Consider the following 26830-nt stretch of genomic DNA (forward strand, 5'->3'; position numbering starts at 1 on the left):
TGGACCATGGGGCACACATAGGATTCAATCAAGCTCACTGCTGCCCACTGTTTGAGCAAACTCAGTTCAATCCTAATCTCCTATGCTTCCTCTGTGGAATTTTTTCTCCTCATGACTTTGAGAGTTTCCTCCGGGTGCTCTGCTCTCCTCAGAGAAAAACATGTGGATTGGTAGGCTAATTTGCTACTGTAAAACACCCCTTATGTAAGTGAGGGCTAAAATCCAACAGATTGCCAGTAATAAATTGGGGAAAATACATTGTTTTAGGGTAGGATTATTGAAAAGGAAAGGACAGCTCAGGCTCAGTGAACTGCAGGACTTGTTTCGATGCTGTATCTCCCTGTGAGTCTAGAAGTGCATATGAGTGGTTTAATTGGCCCATATTTAAAAGTTAGCAGGAACGTGCAGATATCTGAAACTTGCTCTGAACAACTGTGTATTCCTGTTCCATGGCATTCCTTTGTCCCATAGTCACTTTTCATCAATGGCTGTTAGTCTTACACTGAATAAATACTGTTCAGCTGCTTTGCTTTCTGATTTGTTTTTCTTGCGCTCTGGGTCAGCCATCCAGCAGACTGCTGGATCTTCTTTCAGAGCCGCGTTCGAACCTCTCAGATCTGGAGTGAGGAGATGTATTTAAAAAGGCAAAAGGGCAGGTCAGCCTGTTTGAACTTCACAGTGAGGATAGAGTAACAAGCAATCGATCACACCTGCTCCATTCAACACGGATGCTTCTTAAATCTGAAGCAATGCCCATCTGTTAACTGATTTAACCTCATTATTTGCTTTACAAATTTATATTTTGCACTGTGTAATTTTGAAAGCTAGAACACTGCCTTCCCCTGCACCACCCCCAACATGTTTTTATAAGACTGTAATGTTCTGATTTAATTAAGTGTGTAATCAAAAATTTGTCCCTGCTACAAACTCAGTTTAACCAAGAACTGCTTCTTGTGAATTCCACAACCAGCCTGTTTTATAGGACCCATACATGCCAAAGAAACCACTCCCTCTTCCCAAACCATAAAACACTTCATTATCTCAGGAATGAGACATACAATTACCTTTATTAAAATATAGATGGGCAGGTTAGTAAGTTTGCAGATGATATGAAGATTGGTGGTGTTGTGGATAGTGTTGATGAGTGGCAAAGAGCACACAATGAGATATAGATCAGTTACAGACATGTGCAGAGAAATGGAAGATGGAGTTTAACCCAGACAAATGTGAAGTGTTGCACCTTGGTAGGTCAAACATAAAGAGACAAGACCCTTATCAGTGTTGACGAGCAAAGGGATCTTGGGGTCCAAGTTCATTGCTGCCTGAGAGTGACCTCACAGGTTGGTAGGGTGGCTCAGAAGACATCTGACATTCTTGCCTTTATTAGTTGAGGCAGTGTGTTCAAAAGTCAGCAAGTTAGTTAGACTGCATCTGGAATATTGCACACAGTTCAGGTAGCTCGATTATAGGAAGGATGTTGATGCTTTGGAGAGGGTGCAAAAGAGGTTTACCAGGATTCTGCCTCAATTAGAGGTTATGTGCTATAAATGAGAGGCTGGACAAACTTGAGTTGTTTTCTCTGGAGCAGTGGAGAAAAAGGGGAAATCTGAAAGCGGTTTGTAAGATTATGAGAGTCATAGTTATAATAGACAGACCGCATATTTTCCCCAGGATTGAAAAAGACCAACACCAGAAGGCATGCATTTAAGAGAGTGGAAAATTTCAAAGGAGACATGGGTGGCAAGTTTTTATTATTTAAAAACACCGTGAGTGGTGGATGCCTGGAATGCGGGTAAAATGGAAGGACATGGACAATTGTAGGCACAACTGATTTATTTAGTTGGCCATTTCATTATTAATTTATTTGGTTTGGCAAGATATTGTGAGCCAAAAGGCCTGTTCTTATGCTGTAATGTTCTATATACAATAAAATATGTAAATTGCCCTCCATCTTCAACTCCTGAAACCTTCAATCCCACTTTACATGTATGGCTACAACACAATGCCATCAACACCTGCCTCACTGCATAGGTTCCACAAAACATTGGCCCCTACACTCTGACTGTCCAGCTACACGAATCAGGCTCCAGGACTCCATGACCCTATCCTTCCATATGTGAAGAGTATGGAAACCACTGTTAGATGGAGTATCTGATTCGGACCAGTCTTTACACCAGTCCTCAAATAGAAATCCACCTTGTCACTAAAATAAGAGACGCAACACTTGCATTTCACTTCAACAAATTTAATACCTTTTTCAATAAAAAAATTAATAAATAAATGTTTACTAAAAATATGGATATCACATTTTTTAAAATATTAAAAGGTGACTTTCTGCGTTGCTTTCAGTGGAAAGCCTCATGCACCAAAAGCACATAATGGAAATACAGGCACGATTCTTTATGATGTCACTATAGTGCTGGAAAATCATGCACAATCCACATCCCTTTTTCATTTGGCATTGCTTCCTCACTAAAGTCCAAAGCTGGAAAAATACCTCTAGATATCTGAAAGAATTATGACTTATGTCATTGCATTAAAAATGCTTTCACAGAAAGTAAATGAGAGACAAACTTTGTCGATCACAAAATACTATTTTAAAAAATACACCTTATGAATTGGCAGTTGTGCTCTTGGTGTATCATTGTGTTTGACTTTCTAATGTTCTCCTTCCTTCTAACAGTACTGAACAGCAGTGAAATGATAGTCTACTTATTTAATAGCACCAATGCTTAAGTGGCAGATATTATGTGAATAGTCACAGTTAGTGCCTTAGAATTAGGCATAGGGTCTACTTAAAATAAAAAGATATAATCTCAGTCAAAACAGGAAGGAAATTTTATCTGAATAAGTTTAAAGGGCCAACTTCAAAGGATAGGTTTTAACCGTGAGGTTCCCTGAGATTTGGGGAGAAGGAGGAAACACTTGTAATGGACATTGTATTTGAACTGGCTTCGCACAAGCCCTGCCAGCTATCAGGAACAGCATCACCAGGAAAATATGAACCAACCTTTGCAGAAAGTGTGACTGCATGTAAAGTAAGGGAGGGGAAGACAACATCAGAAAATAAGGGCAAATAAGATGCTATTGTTATGATTTAAAATTAAAAATGCCAGGACCACAGTGACACTTAATCCATTTCTGTGTGCTAATGCAGAGCAAATTCCAAACAATTGAGGATCGTTTGACATCTACATCTCTGCACTGTGGGTCATTGTTTTTCTGCTTGCCTAGTACCAAAAGGAGGAGATTGTCAGATTCAAATGTGAGCTTGCATTTAAAAAACTACGTGCACATTTGGATTATTGCGCTGTTCACATTTCCACCCCGCTGTATTGCACGTTTGTCATCAGCATTCCAAGTGTTGGTAATCTACAGCTCATTGCCCCGTCATGCGGCACCCCCGAGCAAGCAACCTGGCCAGTGGAGGGCCTCGCCTTTTGTTCCCTGACAAGATAGTTTTAACTCAGTGTTTCAATTGCATGCTGTACTCAGTCTGCCACTTTCACAAACGTTATCTTCTCCACATCAGGCACAATGCGATTTGAACTGGTTTTGAAGAAGACAAGACGTCGGCCTGTAAGTGGAAGAGGTAAAAGAGATGGACAGTAAAATGATTGAAGCTCTTTAAAGTAAGGCATCCTGAATTGCTAGTGTCTCTCTCAAAACTCATTGCAGTAAAGACAACCAAGGTACATGTCAAATGACGAGCTTATTTTGATTATATACTATAAAAAATGAGACGCTTCTAAAAAACTTCCAATTAAAATATGTACTGGAATATTATGCTGACAGACAAACACCTATTACTGTTACTGCTACACTGCACATCCTTCAGCAGCTCATAGACGTAATTAAAACTATCTTTCAGTAAAGAGTCATTTGTAGATTTCACCAGTGCCTGGAATTTTCACACTCTGACCTCGTACAAGTTGAAGTGATCTCCCACTCACATTCACCAGCAGCTGGACTTGATCCGAGTCTACACTCCCCATGATCACTGAAGTGTGCACGAGGACATGACAGAGAAAAATAGATCAATGGTTCATCCAGTTCACCATTGGTATGCACCTTATAATTTGTAGTCCCTATGTTTTTTAAAAGCAAATTCCCTGCCCACATCTGTCATTCAATCAGATTCCATATTGCCATATCTTTATTTTAGAATATTTTATTCAGTAGACTTCAACTTCAACATTTTAAACAGTACCTTAATATAAACATTTCTTGGATTGCATACATTTTTTTAAAAAATCTCAAATTGCAGCAACATTTTTCAATTTGGGTACCCTACAGTCTTATAGAATGCTTGACCTCATTTTTATTGATTTATTGAGATGCAGTACAGAATAGGCCCAACCAGCCCTGCCACTCAACAATCCCCCAGTTTAATCCACACCTAATCACAGGAAAATTTACAACGACCAATTAACCTACAACCACCTTGTCTTTGGACTGCAGGAGGAAACCGGAACACCCAGGGTAAATCCGCAGGGTCACAGGGAGAACATACAAACTCCTTACGTTGACATGAATTGAGCCTGGGTCATGTGTACTGTAAAGTATCGGGCTGAGCGCTACGCTACCATGCCACTCGAGGGCTGGCTGTCTGCCTGTACAGGAGGAGTATCCCAAAGTCCAGAATTTCTAAATGCAGCATACAGGTGTGTGATACAGTTAGGGCAAAGGCAGCTGCAACCAAAAATAACAAATATTTTTTCCAATGATTATACTTTGAGTCCAGAATAGAAGGGCTGATCGGTTAACCTAGTCATTACTTTGTTTTTAATTCAGTATTTAGTTTTGATGTAACTACACCTGTGCCCGAGATTAAGATTTGTATGATGTCTTGTATATTAGTGTTTAAGTTGGTCTGACATTGCAAGTACTGAGCTCCCACTGGGACTGAATCCTGTCTCGCCTATGAAGAACAAGTCATCTGCATGTCAGGAAAGCAGCTGAATAGAAAACATTGGTAAAGTATTAGAAACTCAGATAACAGAAACCAGCAGAATTATCTATTCCTAATGAGGTTCACGTGGTCTAATTAGGCCAAAGTTCTCATCTAACTTGCTCAGTTTGACCTTTTCACTGAACCATTATCAATATAATATTAGTCTGGACTTTCCTAGTCTGCAACAAGACTTACCGGACCAGGTTGTCTGATTGGTTAAAACAAAGGCATGGCATTGGGAATGATTATCACAGATATCCATTGCCTCATTGATGTCATATACAGACAGAAGGCAGCCCTCATGATGGTAAGATGGCCAACATCTATAATTTTCCTCAGGAACAGTAACATCAGCCAGTTGCTTGTATTCTGCAAACCAAATGCAATAAATTATATTAATGCCATTGGTACATGAAGCAAACTGATAAACAAAAATAATCAGTGGAATGAGCCCTGCTTTTCAACTGCATGCAGTTTGGGTTACATATCCTCTCATCCAAAACATGTCATGTCTACAACATCATGAAGGTCAATGTTTCTCCCCTCCTTTTCATTTTTTCCTGGTTTCTTGCTCTATTATTATAAAAGCTGTGAAAGTCCTGCCTTTATAACCATCTCTTGGGTTTTTCAGCAGAAAATGTCATTAGTCATCAGCACTGGCAATCCACAGATTATCTTTGGCTCCTCGATGTTCAAAAGTAAGTGGTGGAGCCAACTGTAAAATTGTATACTGCAACTAAATTAAAGATAAAATGGCCCAGTTATTATTCTACTTTCAATGGATTGCTTGTGAGAATGTAGTGAAAACACATTTTGCAACGTGAAATTCAGCAACACACTCGATTTTGATCAAGATTTGTCCCTGGCATCGATACACAAATTCCCACTACTAGCCTCCACTTTTTCTTTTAAAACAAAGTGTATCATGTAGCTAGTATAGAGACATGAGCAGGACTAATTTGTAACTGGAATTCCATCTACATCATGCCTAATGTATTTTCCAGAATACAGTGTATGTTTCTTCTGTAAATACACATGTATTTCATTTAATTTAAGTTTGGAACAGTCTGAATTCAAGTTTCAACAATCCTGGCATATTAAGACAGCAGATTTGGATAGAGCCCAAGGATGAGACCTATTAAAGTAGGATACGGAAAGATTCTTAGCTACTTCTTAAACGTCTTTTTAACAATTCCTCCCTATTGCCACATATATTCTCTTGACGTCGTGTCCCAATTGTACATTTTCTGTCCAGCACCATTTCTGGCTCACTAGGTATCCCATTTAGCAGACAAACACAAAGAAGGATGTTAGGAAAGTCAAGCCAGGGTTGATATAAACTCCCCCTGCAAATGCAGACAGAGCAATTCCTTTTGACAAATACACTCATTCATAAAGGAAGCTGGAAGTGCAGAGCAGAGATGGAACCAAGAAAAGCAAATACTTGGGTAACTGTGATCATAATAACTTATAGGACCTCAGTAGCCCCACTGAATTGTCTGAGGTGATCCCATTGTTCACAAATCTGTGCATTACAAACTTCCAAAACAGTAATAAAATGGCCAAACAGTGCAACCAATCTTAATATTGGTTGCAGGATAAAGAATGGCCAAGATATGAAAGTAATACCCATTGTTTTTTTTTGCAGCTTCATCTCCAAACCAGTGTCTTAAATATAAAGGCAGAAAGACATAATAAAAATCTCAAAATATCCATGAAAGAACACAAAATTTTTAAAAAAAGCAGAAACTGGGAATACTTAGCAGGTCAGAGAGCACCCATGAGAGGATAAACAGAGTTAATACTTTGATTGATGCAAGATGGTTCCAGAGTATAGCAACTCATTGTAAGCTGCTCTCTGCAGATCTACATGTTACTTCAACTACAATCACAGCACTTTTTTATAAAATTCTAAATTCTCTAAGAATTACTAATAATGATTTTTAAATCTACTTACACGATTGGCAATCTTCTGATCTCCCAGAGTGACTTATCTACTAACCTGACCTGCGGTTCAGAAGGAAAGAACCAGCAAGGTCTAGGACAGGACCATCCACATGGAAGCCTGCTCATGGTAAGGAGCTGATCACACAGAGGTCCCACCACCAAACCCAACTTCCAGACCCATTTGAAGCACTGGTCAGTTATCTGTGCCACGCACCTACCAGAGTGAAGACCTGACCAGCGGTTGTGCCCAATAACAATGTCGAGAACCGACCTGCCCTGAGGCCTGATTATTGGAGGCAGCAGAAGCCACGTACTGAGGACTGACCCAATCCAAATCTTGAGCATTGGATGAAGCTTGAGACGAGTCCCGAGCCCCAAGGCCCAACCCACGGCAGCTGCAAGGACCAAATCACTAGACCCAACCTGATGCAAGGGCTGAGTCATGGAGGGAAAGGGGTGGTCAAGACCTGAGGCCCATTCCAACTGAACGCCCAACCTAGGGGAAGAGCCTGATGTCAAAGTCTGTCTGCATCAGAAGCTTTATAGAGCACCAGTAATGAGTCCCAGTGCCAAGGCTCCACTAGACTCATGCTTTACCAGTTGTCAGTTGTGACAAGGCTCCCATGGTATGACAGCCCAGGAAACAAAAGTCAGGCAGCAATGCTGACAATAGCCCATTTCTTACTGATGAGCTTAACACATTCTATGCTCATTTTGAACAAAAGGGAATTGGAATGACACTACCCACCCCAACTGCCTCCAATGTACCTGAACCCTGTTGCAGATGTAGGATCAGTCTTCTGGAGAGTGAACCCATAGAAAGCAACGGAATTGGAATGTGTATTTTACCACGTCCTTAAGAGCAGCTGGTGGAGGTATTTGGAGACATTTTTAATCTCGAAGTGCTTCAATCCAAGGTTCCCATCTACTTCAAGCTACTATCATCAGAATACCCAAGAAAACAAGACAACATGCTTTAATGACCACCGTCCAGTGGCTCTGAGATCCACCATCATGAAGTGCTTTGAGAGGCTGATAATTAGCACACTTGAGCCGGATATACCAGTAGCGGTTAGTAATGTGATTAGCATGAAGCACCAAATAGCAATACACAGTGTGAATCTTAATCTCACCACTTACCAGAATAGGATTGTAATGCATCTCCATTATTTCACATCTTTTAGTGACCTGCATAATCCCTGTGATTATGACTCCTGATTGAGATAATCATGGGTAAAATCCCTATCAATAACTCTATGAACATACATTACCAAAATCTGTCAGCATTTTGCTGACTAAAGATTGTAAAAGGAAATGGGATTTCCAATCAACATTATTTTAATGCCAGCATCTCTGATTTCTAAGTGGATTAATGGCTTTTGGCATGGGTCTTATTGGTATTGTATCTGGTGGTAACAATCTATTTGCGTTAGGCTGCCAAAAAGCATATGTATTTCAATGCTCTAAATGCTTTTTTGTCTGCTGCATAGGGAGCAATGGCAGCTTTCCATCTGCCTTTATTTAAAGAATCCCAGATTAAGCGTATGAGCATTTAACCCTTTCAACACTAACAATTGACTGGCAATGTCACATGCTCATGATGTGATAGAGACAGGGCAGCCAGCCTCTGCAGGCTGGACTACTCCAAGTGTGATAGAGCATCCTTAACATTACATAGAAATGGGATTCTGTCAAATCACTTCCTTACATCATTACTTTCATCTTCACATTATACTTTGTGTCAAAAAGCCAAGATGAATGGAGCAAATAATTGAAATGCAGATTTTTTTTTTTAAAAAGAGCTGTATTCTGTTTTTACATGTGATTCTGATTACCAAACACTGCCACAATATCACCAAATGGAACCTGGAAAGATTAAATATCTGTAATTCTCAACAATAACCTATGACCTGGGAACTTTGAGGCCTAGTCCAGACAAGGGGATTGATTTTAATCATTTTTAAATGCAAATCGTTATGTCTTTATAAGACCATAAGACATAGGAGCAGAATTAGGCCATTCAGCCCATCCAGTCTGCTCTGTCATTCCATCATGGCTGATCCCGGATCCCACTCAACCCCTTACACCTGCTTTCTCACCATATCCTTTGATATCCTGACCGATCAGGAAATGATCAACATCAGCCTTAAATACACACACGAACAATAGACAATAGGTGCAGAAGTAGACCATTCGGCCCCTTGAGTCTGCACCGCCATTCTGAGATCATGGCTGATCATTCACTATCAATACCCAGTCCCTGCCTTGTCCCCATATCCCTTGATTCCCCTATCCATCAGATATCTATCTAGCTCCTTCTTGAAAGCATCCAGAGAATTGGCCTCCACCGTCTTCCGAGGCAGTGCATTCCACCTCCACAACTCTCTGGGAGAAGAAGCTCTTCCTCAACTCTGTTTTAAATAACTGACCTCTTATTCTCAAGAACAATTCTTGAACTTCTAAAACTTGGCCTCTACTGCAGTCTGTGGCAGGGCATTCCGCAGATTTACTACTCTGGCTAAGAAAAACAATTCCTCCTTACCTCTGTTCTAAAAGGTCAGCCCACAATTTTGAGGCTGTGCCCTCTAGTTCTGGATACCCCCACCATAAGAAACATCCTCTCCGTATCCACCCTATCTAGTCCTTTCAACATTCGGTAAGTTTCAATGAGATCCCCCTGCATTCTAAATTCCTGTGAGTACAGGCCCAAAGCTGCCAAACACCCCTCATATGTTAACCCCTTAATTCCTGGAAACATCCTTGCGAACTTCCTCTAGACTCATCCTTTTTGAGATATGAGGCCCAAAACTGTTGACAATACTGTATTCCATTTGCCATTTCATCCATTCTTCTGATTCATCCAAGTCCTGCTGCAGTCACATTGCTTCCTCAACACTACCTCATGTGTGACACTTTATCAAACACCTTCTGAAAATCCAAGTAAATGACAGCCACTGCACCCTTTGTCCACCCTACTTGTTACTTCCTCAAAGAACTCTAACACATTTGTCAGGCAAGATTTCCCTTTACAGAAACCATGCTGACTTTGACTTATTTTGTCATTAGTCACCAAGTACCTCAAACCCTCATCCTTAACAATAGATTCCCGACACTTTCCCAACCACTGAAATTAGGCTAACTGGCCTATAATTTCCTTTCTTTTACCCTCCTCCCTTCTTAAAGAGTGAAGTGACATTTACAATCTTCCAGTCCTCCAGGACCATGCCAAAACCAAGTAACTGTTGAAAGATCATGACCAATGCATCTATCATCTCTTCAGCAACCTCTCTCAGAACTCTGGGATGTAGTCCATCTGGTCCAGGTGTCTTATCTACCTTAAGTCCTTTGAGTTTGCCTGGCATTTTTTCCTTTGTAATAGTAATGGCACTCACTCCTGTTCCCTGACACTCACAGACCTTTGGCACACTGCTGGTGTCTTCCACAGTGAAGACTAACAAAGTACCCATTAGGTTCATCTACCATTTCTTTATATCCCATTACTTCACTAGCATCATTTTCCAGTGGTCCAATATCAACTCTCACCTCCCCTTTAATCTTGGTGTAACTGAAAAAACTTTTGGTATCCTGCTTTATATAATTGGCAGTCTGCCCTCATATTTAATCTTTTCCCTTCTTGTAGCTTTTTTTAAGTTGCCTTTTGTTGGATTTTAACAGCTTCCCAATCATCCAACTTCCCACTCACTGTTGCTATATTATGTGCCCTTTCCTTGGCTTCTATGCAATCCTCAGCCTCCTTTGTCAGTCACAGTTGCTACCCCTGCCATTTTAGAACTTCTTCCCCTGTGGAACATACCTATCCTGCGCTTTGTGAACGATTCCCAGAAACTTCAGCCATCCCTGCTCTGCCATCATCCCGCCAGTACCCTCCTCCAATCCACCCGAGCAAGCACCTCTCTCGTGCCTCTAATTCCCTTTATTCCATTGCGATACTGATACATACGAGTAATGCTTCTCCCTCTCGTATTGCAGTATGAATTCAATCATATTATTATCACTGCCTCCTAAGGGTTCCTTTACATTAAGCTCTCTAATAAGATCTGGGTTATTACACCACACCCAATCTAAGATAGCCCTTCCCCAAGGAGGCTCAAGCACAAGCTGAAGCTGCTCTAAAAAACCATCCTGTAGGCATTAAAACAAATTACCTCTCTTGCGATCCAACACCAACCTGATTTTCCCCAGTCCCCTTGTATACTGAAGTCCCCATTATAATTGTGACATTACCCTTATTACACGCCTTCTCCACCTCACTCTGCAATCTCAATCCCACATCTTGGCTACTGTTTGGAGACCTATACATTTGCCATAATATTTTTATTTTTTTTACCCTTGCAATATCTTAACTCCACCCACAATTACTCAACATTCTCTGACCCTATGTCACCTCTTTCTAAAGATGTAACTCCATCCCTTACCAACAGAGCCACACCACTGCCTATGCCTTCCTGCCTATCCTTTCGATACAAAGTATATTCTTTTGATGTTAAGCTGCCAACTATGGCCTTCTTTCAGCCATGACTCAGTGATGCCCACAATGTCATACCGACCAATCTCCAATTGCATCATGGGTTCGTCCACCTTATTCTGAATGTTACGCACATTTAAATACAGCACCTACAGTCCTGCTTTCTTTGCCCTTTTGAATTTTGCCTCTGTAGTACAATTTAACTCTGGTACAATCTGTCTGCATTTGTACCCAGTCACTGGACTTGTCCTTCCTTACATTCATAATACACCCATCATCTACTTGCAAACTTGCTGGCTCATCCTCAGTTCTGTTATCCTGGCTCCCATCCCCCTGCCATATTAGTTTAAACCACTCCCAAGAGCTCTAGTAAATATGCAAACAAGAATATTGGTCCCCCTCAGATTCAAGTGTACTCCATCCCTTTTGTACAGGTCCTGTACCAAACACTATCTAGGTGCCATTGTTTATCCTTTTATGAAGAAAAGATTAGCATTTTGAAACTTAGGGAGCTTTGAATAGGAATAAGATACTTAGACCCCATAGCCAGCTGCACCATTTAATTGGATCATGGTTGATCGATATCTCAGCTTTATAATTCATAACTCAAATGACCTGACACGAAAAAAAAACTGCTAAAATGGAAATACTGATAAGAATAGTCTAAAAGCTTTTTCACCTACTACAGTTAAGTTTATGTGATCAGGTAGTTAGTATGTCCCAACATGACACTTGGCCACCCATCTGTCCAATTACAACATAATCCTTTCTCGGCCCAACCCTTGCTCCAATTCTCTCCCCGACTCTGATCGTGATTCCAGGCACAGTACAATCCAATCTTCTCTAACAATACTGAACCTCGTTTTATCCCCCCTCTTCTTGCCTGCTCCTCTAATGTTCTATACCTACCCCAGTCAAAACTAGGAACCCATCTTCTGCCAATTCAGTAAGACAGTGATACCAAACAATAGATTCCAGTATTTCCAGTCAGATCACACAACTGAAGTCCCTTGTTACTGGAATGATTCTAGTAAATTTCTTCTGCACAAAATTCTAAGGCATTCACATCTTTTCTAACCAAGGCCTTTGCACTAGCCAGAAATAGAGATGGTCACAACAGGAGTATGTCTATGTATTACAAAGATTCAAAAGAAATTTTTGTTTTCTATAACTCCATTTCTAAAGTTCAAAATCCTTTCACATTTTTAAGCTCATTTTAACTGTCCATTAATTGTTATAATTGGCAGAATGAAGGTGACTGACAAAAAAACAACAGTGAACAATTTGCATTAAGAATGTATTTGCCTGGGAGAATAGCATAGGCAGACTCATTCATAATTGAATTCAACTTTCCCTGTTACCTTTTCAAAACAAAGATACTGTACATGATTTGCTATTAAAACTTTCAATTTGCTTTTCCCCCCAATTAATCCAAACATCTCCAAGTTACTCTATTTCCAGGTTTCTCACCAGTGAAGTTAAATTGAGTCCCCAGAGCTAGATTTCCTTCATGAACAAAAATACAGCATTTCCAATTCTCCAGTCTGTAGACTCTAACTTCATAACTATGTTTGGAAGATTATGATCAATACCCCTGTAGTTGCCACCCTCGTTTCCCTCTGCAATCACAGATATATCCAAGCTGGACTAATTTTTTTTTGTTTGTTTGTAATACAGTTAGTCTTTCCAGTATCCCTTTTTAACAACAGCTTTAGCCTCTCCTTTGCTGTGACTTGTATAGCATCATTTTCACAAGTAAATACCAATCTGATAGGCTTATTAAAGATTAACTTCTCCCACCATGTGAATCTTCTTTTTGGCACTTAATTGACCACAATTCTTCTTTTAATATACATTGTTATGAATGCACCACAGCTCTGAGGGGCTGAAGGGGCAGGGAGCCCCCTCCTTTGTGAGAATCACAAGAGTATTATTGGGTTGGCTCAGAGGACCCAGGAAATGAGAGACATGACCATTGTCTCCTGGAGACCACGTTTGTGGATTGGGGACTAGGCTACGTGCAGGCCCTCGGGCAAAGTGGGCTGGTTGAGAGAGGGATTGCATCATCCCAACCTGATTGACATCTGAGACCCCGTGAGGAAGTATAAAAGAGGGTCTGGGGAACAACCCCTTCAGACGCACCAGAAGAAACGCTAACGATCCCGTAGTAGCGGGAAGCCATTTGAAGGAAGCCACGTGCATTCTGTTCTCTCGCCTGGGGGCCAGTGGCAGGTACCACAGAAACGATTTTCTTGAACTAACAACAGGGAACCAACTTTCCCGATTCAACGGATTTGCTTCATAAAAGACCCGGGCAAGTTTCTTTTCTCACAAATCTCTCTCTCTCCAACAACTGAAAACTCAGTGGTCCCCAAAGGCTGAAGCCTGCAGGAACTGAGTGACTTTTATATTTCCATCGGACAATATATTATCCCCTGGACAAACGATCGAGCTATTTCTTATTGATGATTATTATTATACCCACGCTTTTAGATTGAGTATTGACGACGTATATTATCTGAATGTTTGTATTAATCTTATTTTTGTGCCCCTTTATAAATAAAGATTTTTAAAAATAGTACCATCAGACTTCAACGGACCTCTCTATCTTTGCTGGCAAGTGACCCAGTTACAGGGTACGTAACAACATTTACCCATCTATAGTTGAGTTTTGGATTCCTTTTTATATTTTCTGCTGGTCTTTCTCTTACCCTCCCATTGCAAATCTCATTTGGTATTGGTTTAATATAGTCAGATGCACTGAGATAGAGTGGAAAAGCTGTCTTGCACACAATTCATACAGATCAAATTATTACACTGTATTGAGATAGAACAAGGTAAAATAACAGAATGCAGAATGAAGCGTAACAGCTATAGAGAAGGTGCAGTGCAGGTAAACAATAAAGTACAAGATCATAATGAGGTAGATTGAGGTCAACAGTCCATTTTATTTAACAGTTATACTACAGCAGATTAGAAGGGGTCTCTGAGCCTGGCGATATGTACTTTCAGGCTTTTGTATCTTCTGCCCAGTGGAAGAGGGGAGAAGAGAGAATGCCTATGGTGGCTGGGGTCGTTTGATTATGCTGGCTGTTTTAATAAGGGCAGTGAGAAGTATAGGCAGAGACCATGGAGGGAGGATGGTTTCCGTGATGTGCTGAGTTGTGTACACAACTCTGCAGTTCTTTTTTTTAAAAAAACACATATGCAGAGCATTTGCCATATTAAGCCATCCAGTTAGTATATGCTTTCTGCAGTGGATTAATAAAAATTAGTAAATCTCAATGGGGAAATGGGGATATGCCAATTTTCTGTAGTAGAGGCATTGGCGAGCTTTATTGGCTTGATATCAAAATGGCTAGATAGGACAGGCTATTCGTGATGTTCACTGCTGGGAACTTGAAGCTTTCAACTCTCTCAACATGAACACCGATGTAGATGATACATGTGCACTTCCCCCTTCCTGAAGTTACTGACCACTCTTTTGTTTTGCTGACATTGAGGAAAAAGTTGTTGTCACCCTGACACCATGTTTCTAAGTGCTCTATCTCCTTCCTGTACTTCAACATCATTGTATCCCAGTATCATGATATCATCATCTATCATGGAGTTAGAGCAAAATCCCCCCATGTTGTCATAAGTGTATAGGGAGTAAGGTAGTTGACTGAGGATGGAATTTTGTGGAGCACAAGTGTTGAGAATAATTTCAGCAAGGGTGTTTCTGCCTAGCCTTACTGATTGTGGTCTGTTGGTAATGAAGTTAAGGATCCGTTTGCAGAGGGAGGCATTGACTCCCAGGGTCCTCAGTTTGGGGACGACTCTTCCTCTACATCTTCTATAATCAGCCTTGTTCTCAGTTCTGCCATCAACATGGTCTCTCATGTGGCCTTTTTCTTTATTGCATTAATCTTTCAGAGCTCAGGCTTTAATTGCCCTGCCTTTCTCTCTTGAGAGAACATACATAAGCTCCAAAGGTACTCCTTAAAAGCTTCTCAATATTCAATTGCAATTTCAAATATTGTGAAGCCAATATTCCCATTATCCAGAAAACAAATTATTACTGACATTAGTACACTGCCCCCTACCCAATGACTCCCATGCCTACCTCGACCCATCTGGTCCCCTTTCAGCCCCTTGTTACTCAATTTCTTTTCTCTGCCCTAATCGATTCCATCTGCCTATCATGTATACACTCTACTCAATCAGCCCCTATCCTCTCTCCCCATGTTCTCTTCTCTCCAGTCTCTCTTATCCGGTTTCACTCAATCTTTCTTATCAAATCCCATTAGCTGCAGCCCTTTTTTGTCATCTCCTCCCCTACCTCTGCCATTGTTTCCACCCCACCTTCACAAAAATGCACCAGCTACAACTTCATTTCCCCCCCACCCCCACAAACATTCCCACCGCCTCTATATTTATTTAGTGATACAGCTCAGAGAAGGCCCTTTTGGCCCTTCCAGCCACGCCACCCCACAACCCCGATTAACCGTAACCTAAATCTCAAAACAATTTACAAAGACCAATTAACCCACCTGGTTCATATTTGGACTATGGGAGGAAGCTGGAGCATCTGGGAAAACCAAAACATTCCCCAGGGAAGATGTACAGAATGACGCCGGAATTGAACTCCTAACTTTGGGAAGTCCTGAGCTGTAATACCATTGTACTACTGTGGTGCACCATACTGGCTTCCATGTCCCCTTTATAATCTCAGACCTGATGCAGGGTCTCAGCCCAAAATGTCAACTATTTTTTGCCTCCACAGATACTGCTGAGTTCTTTCAACAGTCCTTTTTTTGCTCAGGTGCAAGCATTTGCAATCCCTTGTCTTTCCTTCTTACTTCCTTTATAGATAAACATTATTTTGTCACCCTGGTTAAACCACTCCTATTCTAAAGCTCTTGTTTTAGCTTCACAGTTTAAGCTAGAGATTATATACTTATTTACCAATTTAACTCTGTTACAGAGCAGCACATTTCGCTCACTCTCTCTCGCTCCCTCCTGAGGAATTACTCTCCATGAAGGTTCCACCCTTTGCTGCACATTCCAAAGTGGAAACTAGAAATAAGTACACAGTAAGGGCGTTCAAAAAATCCTGTTTGATGGCGTTGTTATGGGTCATCCATTTTCTTCCTAATTTTCTCTTCAAAACATGCATTAATAGCTACTAACCTTGGCTCCCAGAAATACCTAAGTCACAGAAACTATTGAAATTTGCATCAAGTGGCTGCCAATCAACCCTTTGCTAACAGTTTACTCATGAACATTATTTCAATCTGTGTTAACAATATTTCCAAGTAAAACAAAACACCCAGTCAGATAAATAATAAACTGGAGTATTTCAGATGCAGGTCAAACATCTGAGACATTATGTGTTACTCCGCAAGCATACTTGTGGCTATAGGCAGTAATCACCATCTGTCAGAAATGCTGCTGAAGACTGTCAAACGCCATCAACTATTCCTTTTATCCCATTCTCTTTCCCTTCTACTACCGGCTACTTTCGTTTTCACTTTCTCTCGCTCTTCCTTCAGCCCACCTGGGAGTGGAATCTGTTGACACATTCTGTACCTTTTGCTCACTGAAGAGCAAGGAAGGCCGCAGGATATATTGGCGAGGGAGATAAGAGCTAATTGCCAAAACAGGTGGGCGAAAGAAAGCAACCTCACTCATGAGACTCCTCTGAATGAGCGAGAGTTGGCTAGTCTGATTACAGATAGATTTTTTTTAAATCCAAATGAGTAGGACTGTATAGAGACACACAGCATATTGGGCTAATTGTAAACAGATGAATTTATATACTATGGTGAGCCTAAAGCATGTGTTTTAAAAATAAAATCTGGCTGCAGCCTGTCCAGCTCCTCAAATTCTTCCTTTCATTTTCAGCAAAGCACGATCTTTGGCAAAGCAGTGCTTATTGCCACGTGCAACTTAAATGTACAACAAACAGATTTACAGCCATGAGACTGGGTAGGTCACATTAGTCATTTGCAAACAGATGTTATTTTGCAGTTGTGAGATTAAAGTATTAAAAGATGGGCTTTGAGAGTTTGCCATTAAAAAAAAGTCTGCCACTTAACTTCATAATAGTCTTTCCATTTGTAAAACAATGTTGATAACCTTTATATTATTGATAAATAGCTCACTTAGTAAGTTCTTGTGAAAGTTTGGGCAAGTCACGCTTCTAAAGGACTCCATGATGGTGATGTAAATCAATATACTAATCTCATTAGGCACAGTTGTTTTTGGTGGTATGCTTTCCCTATTTGCTTCTGAATTTACTGTATTCTCCTTAAAAGTGAATCTTGCTGGGCTCAGAGTTATTCAGCACAGAAACAGGTTCTTTGGTTCAGCTCATCCATTCCAACCAAGTTGCCGACTTGAGCTATGTCCATTTGCCTGCACTTGATCCATATCCTTCTAAACCAGGGGTTCCCAACATGGGGGGGTTCTGTGCACCCCTCAGTTAATGTTAGGGGTCCAGAGCATAAAAAAAGGTTGGGAACATCTCTTCTAACCCACTGTGACCCACGTATCTGTCTAAATGTCTGTTAATCAATGCAATTGTACTTGCCACTACCACTTCTCTGACATCTTGTCCTACATACCCACCACTAAGTAAAAATCTTGCCCTTCCGGACCCTCTCACCTTAAAGCTATGCTCTAATTTTCCAATCCCTTACTCTCAGAAAAATTCTGTGACTATTTATCTATGACTTCCATGATGTTATGTACCTATTTAAGGACACCTCTCAGCATCCTACACTCAACTTATCCAATCTCTCTTTATACAACCCTCCAGTCAAGTTATTATCCTTGTGCATCTATTCGACACCCTTCCCAGCTTAACAGTTTCTTCCTATAACATGGTGACAGAACTGCATGCGATAGTCCAATAGCAATGTCACCAATGTCCTACTCTTGTACTCCTGACTGATGAAACCAAACGTTTTCCTTGCTGTCCTGTCTACCTATTATCACACAGTGTGCCAGTAGTTGGTCTTATGACTATTCTGTAATCCTCAACAGTGACCCCAAGCAGTCGACACTTCTTTGGACTTTCCCACAATGCAGTTCCTACCCAGGATCCACAGGTGTGCACTTTCTCATGGAAGGAATGTTACTGCAACCAGATGTGTAAATCAGGTTGACGTTAGTCCCTCCTTAACAAAAGCTCACAAGAACAACTTTAACACATTCACACACCTGGTCATAGGTTTGGGATCTACCTAATCTGTGTGCCATTAGCATCAAGCCTTCCGGAAAAGGATATCAAGAGTTTTCTTTGTAATATACACAAATATGTGTCACTCTACCTGTGGTATAAAAACACATCTCATTTAACACAACAGATATACCACAGTACACTGCTTATTAGTGTTAACAGTTACAGCAGCCTATTTCTGCCTTACTAAATTACGTAAGCATTCATGGTCCAATATACTAAAATTCTATTAAAAATCCTTTTGCTGATATGGGTAGTTCTGGCTCTGGGTTCAGTGGAAAAAGGGTCAGGGTGGAAGCAGAACACGAAGCTATTACATTCAAAAATCACAAAATCTGATACTCCCGAGACAAACTGGCTTTTCTGTCTGACCTGCTGTAAATATTCAGCACATTATTTCTTCTCAACTAGCTGGGCTTAGTTAACAAGCAATAGACTGAACTCTTGTTGCCCCATGAGCATTTAACTAATTGTTTCTTTAAATAAAAAGGATGTGTACTGCAAACTTCAGGTGGTTAAATATGTAAGCCTTATTCTTAGTTCTTTGCAAACTGACGAGAAGTTTAAGACCTTAACCATCTCAAAATAACCTATAAACAAAGCAGTAAATAACTTTTTTAAAAAAGTTCTGTTGTGATTTACAACAGAAAGCTTCATCTATTAAATCTACACAAAGTCTACATACTTATGAAAAAAGATGCCACAGATAAATTTGGTTCAGCAGATTCAATATCCATTACCTGATGAAGTGCACATCTCTATTGAGTTCAGCTCCCACAAAAAGAATGTAGCTTTTAATAAGTAGCGTCTATTCAGCTGAACTATTTCTTCATCAAATCCCAAACACTGAGCTTGATTGTTGGTGAGAGAGCTGGACTGGCGCCTTCTGCCCCTCCCCCAAAATCAGAAACACAAAACTATTTTGCTTATCTTCTCTCTGGACGTGAATAGTACAGAGACTTTTAATTAACAAAACTTTTCTTGCTCTGTTAGACAAAAAAGGTTCCTTGATGGGATCCTAATAATGGAGTATGTGAAGCATGTCAGCGTGATCCTTTGGCTTGCCCGCATTGCACCCTTGGCTGCCATTCAGCCTCGCTCCCCTCCTCAACTCCTTCTTTTCTTCATGGTTCATGGAAAAAAAGTCAACTTTTCTCCCCCTCTCAACTCCCCAGCTGTCTCTAGACTTTTAAGCTAAGCTATGCAGCAAATTAAAATAATTACTGATGAAGATTTTTTAAATATGTACAGCTGTAAATGGGCTCTACATTTTAATCTTTTTAATGTGACTGATGCCTTCTGTTGAACTGTGTTCTTAGAACCAAATATCCTATAACGTCACTTCTATATTACAGAATTACTTCCACTTGAAGAGGTTTTGATAACAACTTTGGCTGCAGTATATAATATGCCCCATTTACATCAAGCTGATTAAACAACAAGGATAGGTCCAAAACAAAATTATAGCTTTTGTTACTTTCCAGGAGTAATTTCATAATGACTAGTGGAGGTCCATACCAGCCAAAACCACTGATCAATCGAACTGTCTATCGACCAGAAGGAAATGGTGACCCTATAATCAAGTACTCATTTTGATAGTTAAGTTTCACTGTTGCTCTACAAGCCTCATTGGAGAACAGGAAATGGGCTGAGATTGCTCAAACTTGTTTCCTTCTATTTCCTATTTTCTGAAAGCTCTGACATGCTGAGAAAATTAGCCCTGTGCTACCTCCTGTAAGCAGGGATCATCTTTTAGCATTGATAATGAGTATTGACAGGCTAGTGGACTGTGAAGGGCATCATCCAGCAGAACACAATCGGTTTTCAGCAATGTAAATTGCACGGTAAAGGGAAATTCAGCTGATCTGCCCCCTTCTCCATCTTGCAAGCTAATCAGATCATCATCTCATCACAAAGCAGAGTTTGAAATTGGGTCCTTATAATCCCCATGTTCAGAATCATGCCAGATGGTGCATGAACCCAGTGAACTACTGAGAGAGCTTTGAAATTAACTTATCCAATCAGAAATGTTTATCCCTCTGTTCTGGGCCATAATGTCATCCTTCTGTTCTGGGCCAGGATAGTAGACTAATCTATTGGCCCACGCAGTCACTTGGCAATTTTCTTGTTCCTCCATGCCAAAATGCATCTGTGATCAATCCTTATGGTAACAGCAAAAACTATTGAGCAGGCAAATGATGCACTTGATTCAGGGTCACTGGGTTCTCACGAGGTCAGTTGGTTAATTTGGGGGCAAGTGTCACAAGTTATGCCATGTAAATTTATAAACCCTTGGATCAGATTCTCTCCTCAATTTTGCACCAAAAGTAAGGGAAGAATGCAAGAAATAAATTGAGGAACTAAGATGGCACCTTTCCAGTTGTTCATAAGGGAGTCACTGAAAACCTAAGCTCACTGCATGATTGAATCCCACAGCCAACACAGCAATCAGAGCACATAAGTGAATAAAATATCCAGTAAAGGAGTCACTAATAAAAAATTGTTAAAATACCCCATAAAAATAGACAACACAAGAAAAAAACAGAGTTCCTGTAGTATTCATACTCAACAACTTCTAAAAATGCTTAATATACCAAATGGGATCAGAACAGCTCTGGCTACAATGATCATGGGAGTGAGGATGAGGGTGATAAATTTTTACCTACTCCCAAGTAAAACTAGTTTTAAACAGGATTATAACAAAAAGATTTTAAAATAATAAATTGCACAACACGAGCTAGCTAATTCTGCAAATAATTTGCTTTTCATCACTTTATGATCTGATTGTTGTGACACATTGCAGAACCTGGCTCAAAGCTGTGGTGCACACATTGCTTTCAAAGGAACGTTAGGTCGAGCACAAGTTGCTTTCCTGAGTAAGAAAGTGAATAAATAGAAACAGAATAATACTTTCAGAGCACATTTGTTAAACTGAGCATCTAGCTATTCTGACTATAGAAAGTCTTTAGTGAAGTAAAGACTGAAGTAAAGCATTTTTTGTAAAGGAATACACTTGCCCAAATTGTACTCCAAATCAGAGACCATTACTGATGTTTGTCTGTAGTGAGGAATTACTGAAGATACCATTCACAACCTTTGCTCTATGTATATGTGGAGCACAACACGGCAATACATTCCCCAACACTTCCGTTGTAATGCACTCACTTTCCTGCACTTGTCCATCGGCACGGCTTTCCTCTGTATTCAATACATTTACATGGAGCTACTCAAGGTTGCTATGAGACAGGCCTTCCAAACCTTTGTAAAGTGGTAACATGTGTTACACAGTGCTAGAGTACTTACAACTGGTGAGATAAGCAGTAAAGCAAAGGCAAAGATCCAATATCTTCATGCGCTAAATATAGCGAATATTTTGGAAGCTACTTTGCTATTCTCTGGATGCAAAACATAGCATGTATATTATGGTTCATCTATACCATATATACTTACATAGTTATTATTTTCTTTGGAGCAGATCATCTGCTGTTCTGACTTCACTTTATGTATCTGGTCGACACTGTCTCTTACAGCATGGCACATAGCGCAGCCTGCCGCAGAGAAACTGCCTTTCAACACTTCAGAGGTGCAAGGCAGAACAGGACTTTTCAGAGGAAGCTGGCCAAGGTTTTTGTACTTGTTCACAATTCAACAATTCCTCTTGAGAGTGCCTATACCAGTTCTTGCAGTAAGGACGAGGTATCACACATACCACTGTCTTGAGTCTTGGTTCAGATACCTTTCCACAGCAACATCTTATATGTTTGCTCAGAAACACCAGTGTGCAGCAATGGCTGGATATACTAGATGAATGCAGCAGTCAGATGCCAATCACCATTTCAGCCATTTGACTCTCAGTCCAATACGGTGCTGAGCAAATCAGATTATCCTGATGCTCGACACTGTATAATCTCCAAGGTAACATGGTCCAGGTTCCCCTATAGAACGATCCAAAAGGAGCAGTGTATAGGGAATGGTATGATCCTGTGCATGTATTTTCTGGACTTAGGTCAGTAGACACCAAGTTATATCAGATTGCAAAGTAAAAGTCTAAAATAACTCATGAAATCAAGACACAAGCGGGGAAACAACCTGACCACAAGATCTTGAAGCATTTTCCTCACTCTGGCCAATGGCACTCATACCGACCATGAACTTATTAAAAAAAAATAACTGCCTCTCAATTCACTTTTACCTTTGAGCTAAATTGTGCCCAATCCTTTGTCCATGTTACCCGATAAGGAGTAATATTCTGAGTAGCTCCAGTAAGAATCTGAAAGATCACTTCCTACACTAGATATGTCTTTCTCTGCAAGTATGAACCATTTCTGGATCCCAGCCAAGACAATTTTGCTGTTGATCAGGGACACCGGCTGAAGCACTGAGACACGAGGCACTTCCTGCAATATTTAGTGCAGGTAAGCAAAAGGTATGCTAGTGCTCTCAGTTTCTGTACACCTGTGGCAAATCCATTATCTCTTCACCCCACAACCCCCACAAGACAGCAGTTATTCCATCCCTTTCTCAGTCACTTAGAGCAGTCAATTTGACTGACTGACCTATGAAATGAGACTGAAGATTTCCCATGAGAATTGACCAGCCTTGCTGAAAGCAGTGAGTGATGAATGTCAATTTATCCAAAAAAAAAATTCAAGCACACTTTCATCTAGCTTAGTGCAACTCTTAGCCAGAGCCATTTCATAAAATTGTTAGATTTTATTGAGGCATGGTTGAGTTCAGCCCTGCATTTTGCCAAGAGAGACATTCTCCCAAAACATGCCAATAAAATTTGAAGGCTGGCAACAATAAATCACAGTACAAAAGCCAAGGTTGTGCTTGATTTACTCACTAATGACCTTTTAAAGCAATAAATATATCTCCATCCCCAGCTCATCACTGCAGTAAATTCACACATTTTCATCTGCTTGCACTGCAGATAAATGCACCTTTTTCAGCATTCAGAGTGAAAAATATAACCAACGTTTGTAAAATAAATTAAAAATCAGTTATTTTAAAACATGACCATGCCAGAATATTTCTTGGAGCTTGTGGATAAAACGGCAATCAGCCCATTTTCCCCAGATAACCCTTAAGCAATTTTAAGTTGCAGCCTATGGTAACATTCTCTAGTATCTACTGTATTCACAAATGATTTTGTTATTTCTGAAATGAAATGTCTTGGTGATCCTTTGGCTCAGTTGTTTTGCATCTTGCACTTTGAATGTTTTATTAAAAGTGACCCATTAAAATTTACATGATCCAGAATCAGCAGTAGGGGACTTCACAAATCTCAACATGTTCACTCATAATATTCAAGGTTCTACTCTATTGGGAGGTTCAGGTCCAACTGCAATGAACTTTTTTTTTAAAAATCTAAGCAAATCATTTTCAAAAATACTGTTGGAAGAAGCCAGAAACCTGATTGATTAATGGGTATGGGGATAAGGCGTGAAAATGAGGTTAAGATTGATTAGCCATGATTTTATTCAAAGTCAAACAGATTCAAGGAGCCAACTGGCCTAATCCCACTCCCATTTTTAAAAAAATGTTCTTTGTAAGAACAATTAATGATGAAGTAATATTTTGATTCTCTGCAGATTAGCATATTCTTCAAGATTCCAGGGTCCACTCTTAATGTTAGTCGGAAGACCATGGAGGAGAGCCTTCATGGGCTTCTGCCAATGCCAGTCTGAGCAGTTAATACTGCTGTAAGGCCTAGTAATGGCCACGCTGATGTCCCTTCCCATCCATCCTACATTTCCACCTGACTGTGACAATTTACACATTTACAAGGAATCTCCTTTCTTCTTTGGAGACAGGTCCCATCCAGATGCTAAATTTATAAAAGAAGTGCCTTATGTGAAACAGATCTGACAAACCAGCAAGGTCCAGCAGTTAGTCTTCTGTAAGTGTGGAGTTATTGCTTTCATCTGGGCCATTGCTGAGACTAATATAGTTTAATTCAGTGGCCCTGTGCTAAAGAGAATGAAATGGATAAAACAGCATGGTTACTAGTTATACTCAAAACATCTTACTTGGGCATTCCCCAAATTCAGGTTTGGGTTCCGTTGCAATCTCTTATAATCCAGTCCTATATAGAAGGAATGAAATCCATTCCAGGCTTGCAGGTTACTGGCAAGATGCCTCCAAAGGGGGGGAAAATTAAAGAAAACTATTTTTATTTGTGAAACACAGTAATTTTTTTATGTTGTGCACTGTGCAGCTGCTGCGGAACAACACATTTCACAATATACATAACTGAAAATAAACCCAAATCTGGTTCTTTTATGCTATACCTCTTTTAAAACAAGCTAAAACATTGGAAACAGAAATAAGTACCTAATGGAAAATAGCCAATATGACTCTTACTTAAAATGTGAAGATGGAAGGCAGGGAATTATAGGTCAGTTACTTTAGCATATGTTGTTGCTTGAGCCAATAATCAAGAGGATATAACTAATCTTATCAAAACTAAATGAAATGATATATAGTCAACCTGGTTTTATGAAAGGCAAATCATGTTTAACAAATTTGTTCAACTTCTTTGAGAATGTAACAGTGCGAGTTGAAAGAGGAGAGCTGGTAGATGTAGTAAATTTATATTTCCAAATGGCAGTTGAAATAAATGAACCCCTTCATGCAGAAAGAAGTTAACAAGTGGAGTACTCCAGGGATTGGTTCTAGGGCCATGATTGTTTAATATTTATATTAATGACCTACAGGAGGGAAAAAAATGTAAAGTTTCCAAGTTTGCTGATGATATAAAACTGGGTAGAAAGTCAATTGAAATGAGGACATTGCAATTCTACAACAACATTTGGCAAAGATCTTAAATTTGGAGTTTTAAATGAGGAAATGCAAGGTCTTGCACCTTGGTCAGAGGAATCAGAAGGCACATTATCTAAAAGTTCGCAGATATCCAAGTGTCCTAATGCACAAGTGCAATGTTAATCATTCATTTCAAAAGGACAAGAATATAAAAGCAAGGATGAAATGTCAAGGCTCTGTAAGGTATTGGTCAGACCACACTTGGAGTAATGTGAGCAATTTTGGGCCCCTTATCAAAGAAAGGATTCCTAAAATGGGAGACAGTCCAGAGGAGGTTCATGAGAATGTAGGGTTAACATATGAGGAGCGTTTGATGGCTGTTGGCCTGTACGTGCTAGAGTTTAGATGAACGAAGGGGGTGGCGGAGAAAATCACTTTGAAACTCACTGAATATTGAAAGGCCTAGATAGAGTGGATGTGGAGAGGATACTTCCTGTATTGGGGGAGTTTAAGACCAAAGGGCACAGCCTCAGAATAGAAGAACATTCCTTTAGAAGGGATGAGGAGGAATTGCTTTAGCCAGAGCCAGAATTCATTGCCACAGACAGCTGCAGAGGCTAGGTTATTGGGATATATTTAAAGTGGAGTTTGATAGGTTCTTGACTATTAAAGATATCAAAGGTTATGGGGAGAAGGCAGAAAAATGGGAATGGGAGGGATAATAAATCAGCCATGATAGGTTGGCAGAGCCAACTCGATAGATTGTACGGCTTAATTTTGCTCCAATATCTTAGAAAATATTGGAACCAAGTTTAAACCACTGGCCTTCAGATCCTCCATGACAGATTTGGTCTTTCAATCTACTGCTTTAGGGGTAAGTACAAGTGAATTACAGGTGACTGAACATCTGTTGGATCAATTCTTAGTTCAAACTACAAAAGAAGTCACTTTCCTAATTGGTCAATACATTTCCTTTTATAAATAAAATATTCATTTAAAAAATGCTTTAAAAGTTTGACAGTAATTTCTACTTTTGAATAAACGTCTGCTTGAATTGCATTAACCTGACAGTTCTACTTCTTTCAAAGAACAAATACCATACATCACTTACAAACAGTCTTGGTGAGTACAAAATGATCTGTTACAGTTTGCCTCCAGGCAAGTCATTGTGAATACATGAAGCTAAAGAGCACAAGAACAATTACAACAGGAACAATTCATCAGCAATAACTCAGCCTCGTGCACATTCTCAAGAAGCACACGTCCAAAAGTCTGTGGGGTCAAACAAACTCACTTTACACTTTTAGTGAATTATAATTGACGCAATAGATTCTGGTCTCTTTACTCAACTTGTCTGAGGAACCCCTGAAGCTGAGTTTAATCAGTGCTAATGACCATGGGCTCTACCCACAGCAGTCAGGTCGTGATTTACAGCTTCTCCTGGCTGGAAGAA

General features: G+C 40.0%; 1 protein-coding gene across 1 annotated transcript in view; it reads right to left on the reverse strand.

Moving 5' to 3' along the window:
• Positions 1-2229: 2229 nt before the first annotated feature.
• The window catches only part of pkdcca (protein kinase domain containing, cytoplasmic a), a 54747-nt gene continuing 30146 nt past the window's right edge, over positions 2230-26830 (reverse strand). The window contains exons 6-7 of the mRNA XM_059985768.1: positions 5150-5323; positions 2230-3577 (exon numbers count right to left, since the gene is read on the reverse strand). Of these exons, the coding sequence (XP_059841751.1) occupies positions 3492-3577; positions 5150-5323 (260 nt within the window). The 3' untranslated portion in view covers positions 2230-3491. The remainder of the gene's footprint in view (positions 3578-5149; positions 5324-26830) is intronic.

The sequence above is a fragment of the Hypanus sabinus genome, chromosome 12 (assembly GCF_030144855.1).
Source record: "Hypanus sabinus isolate sHypSab1 chromosome 12, sHypSab1.hap1, whole genome shotgun sequence".
In the NCBI taxonomy this organism is placed as follows: domain Eukaryota; kingdom Metazoa; phylum Chordata; class Chondrichthyes; order Myliobatiformes; family Dasyatidae; genus Hypanus; species Hypanus sabinus.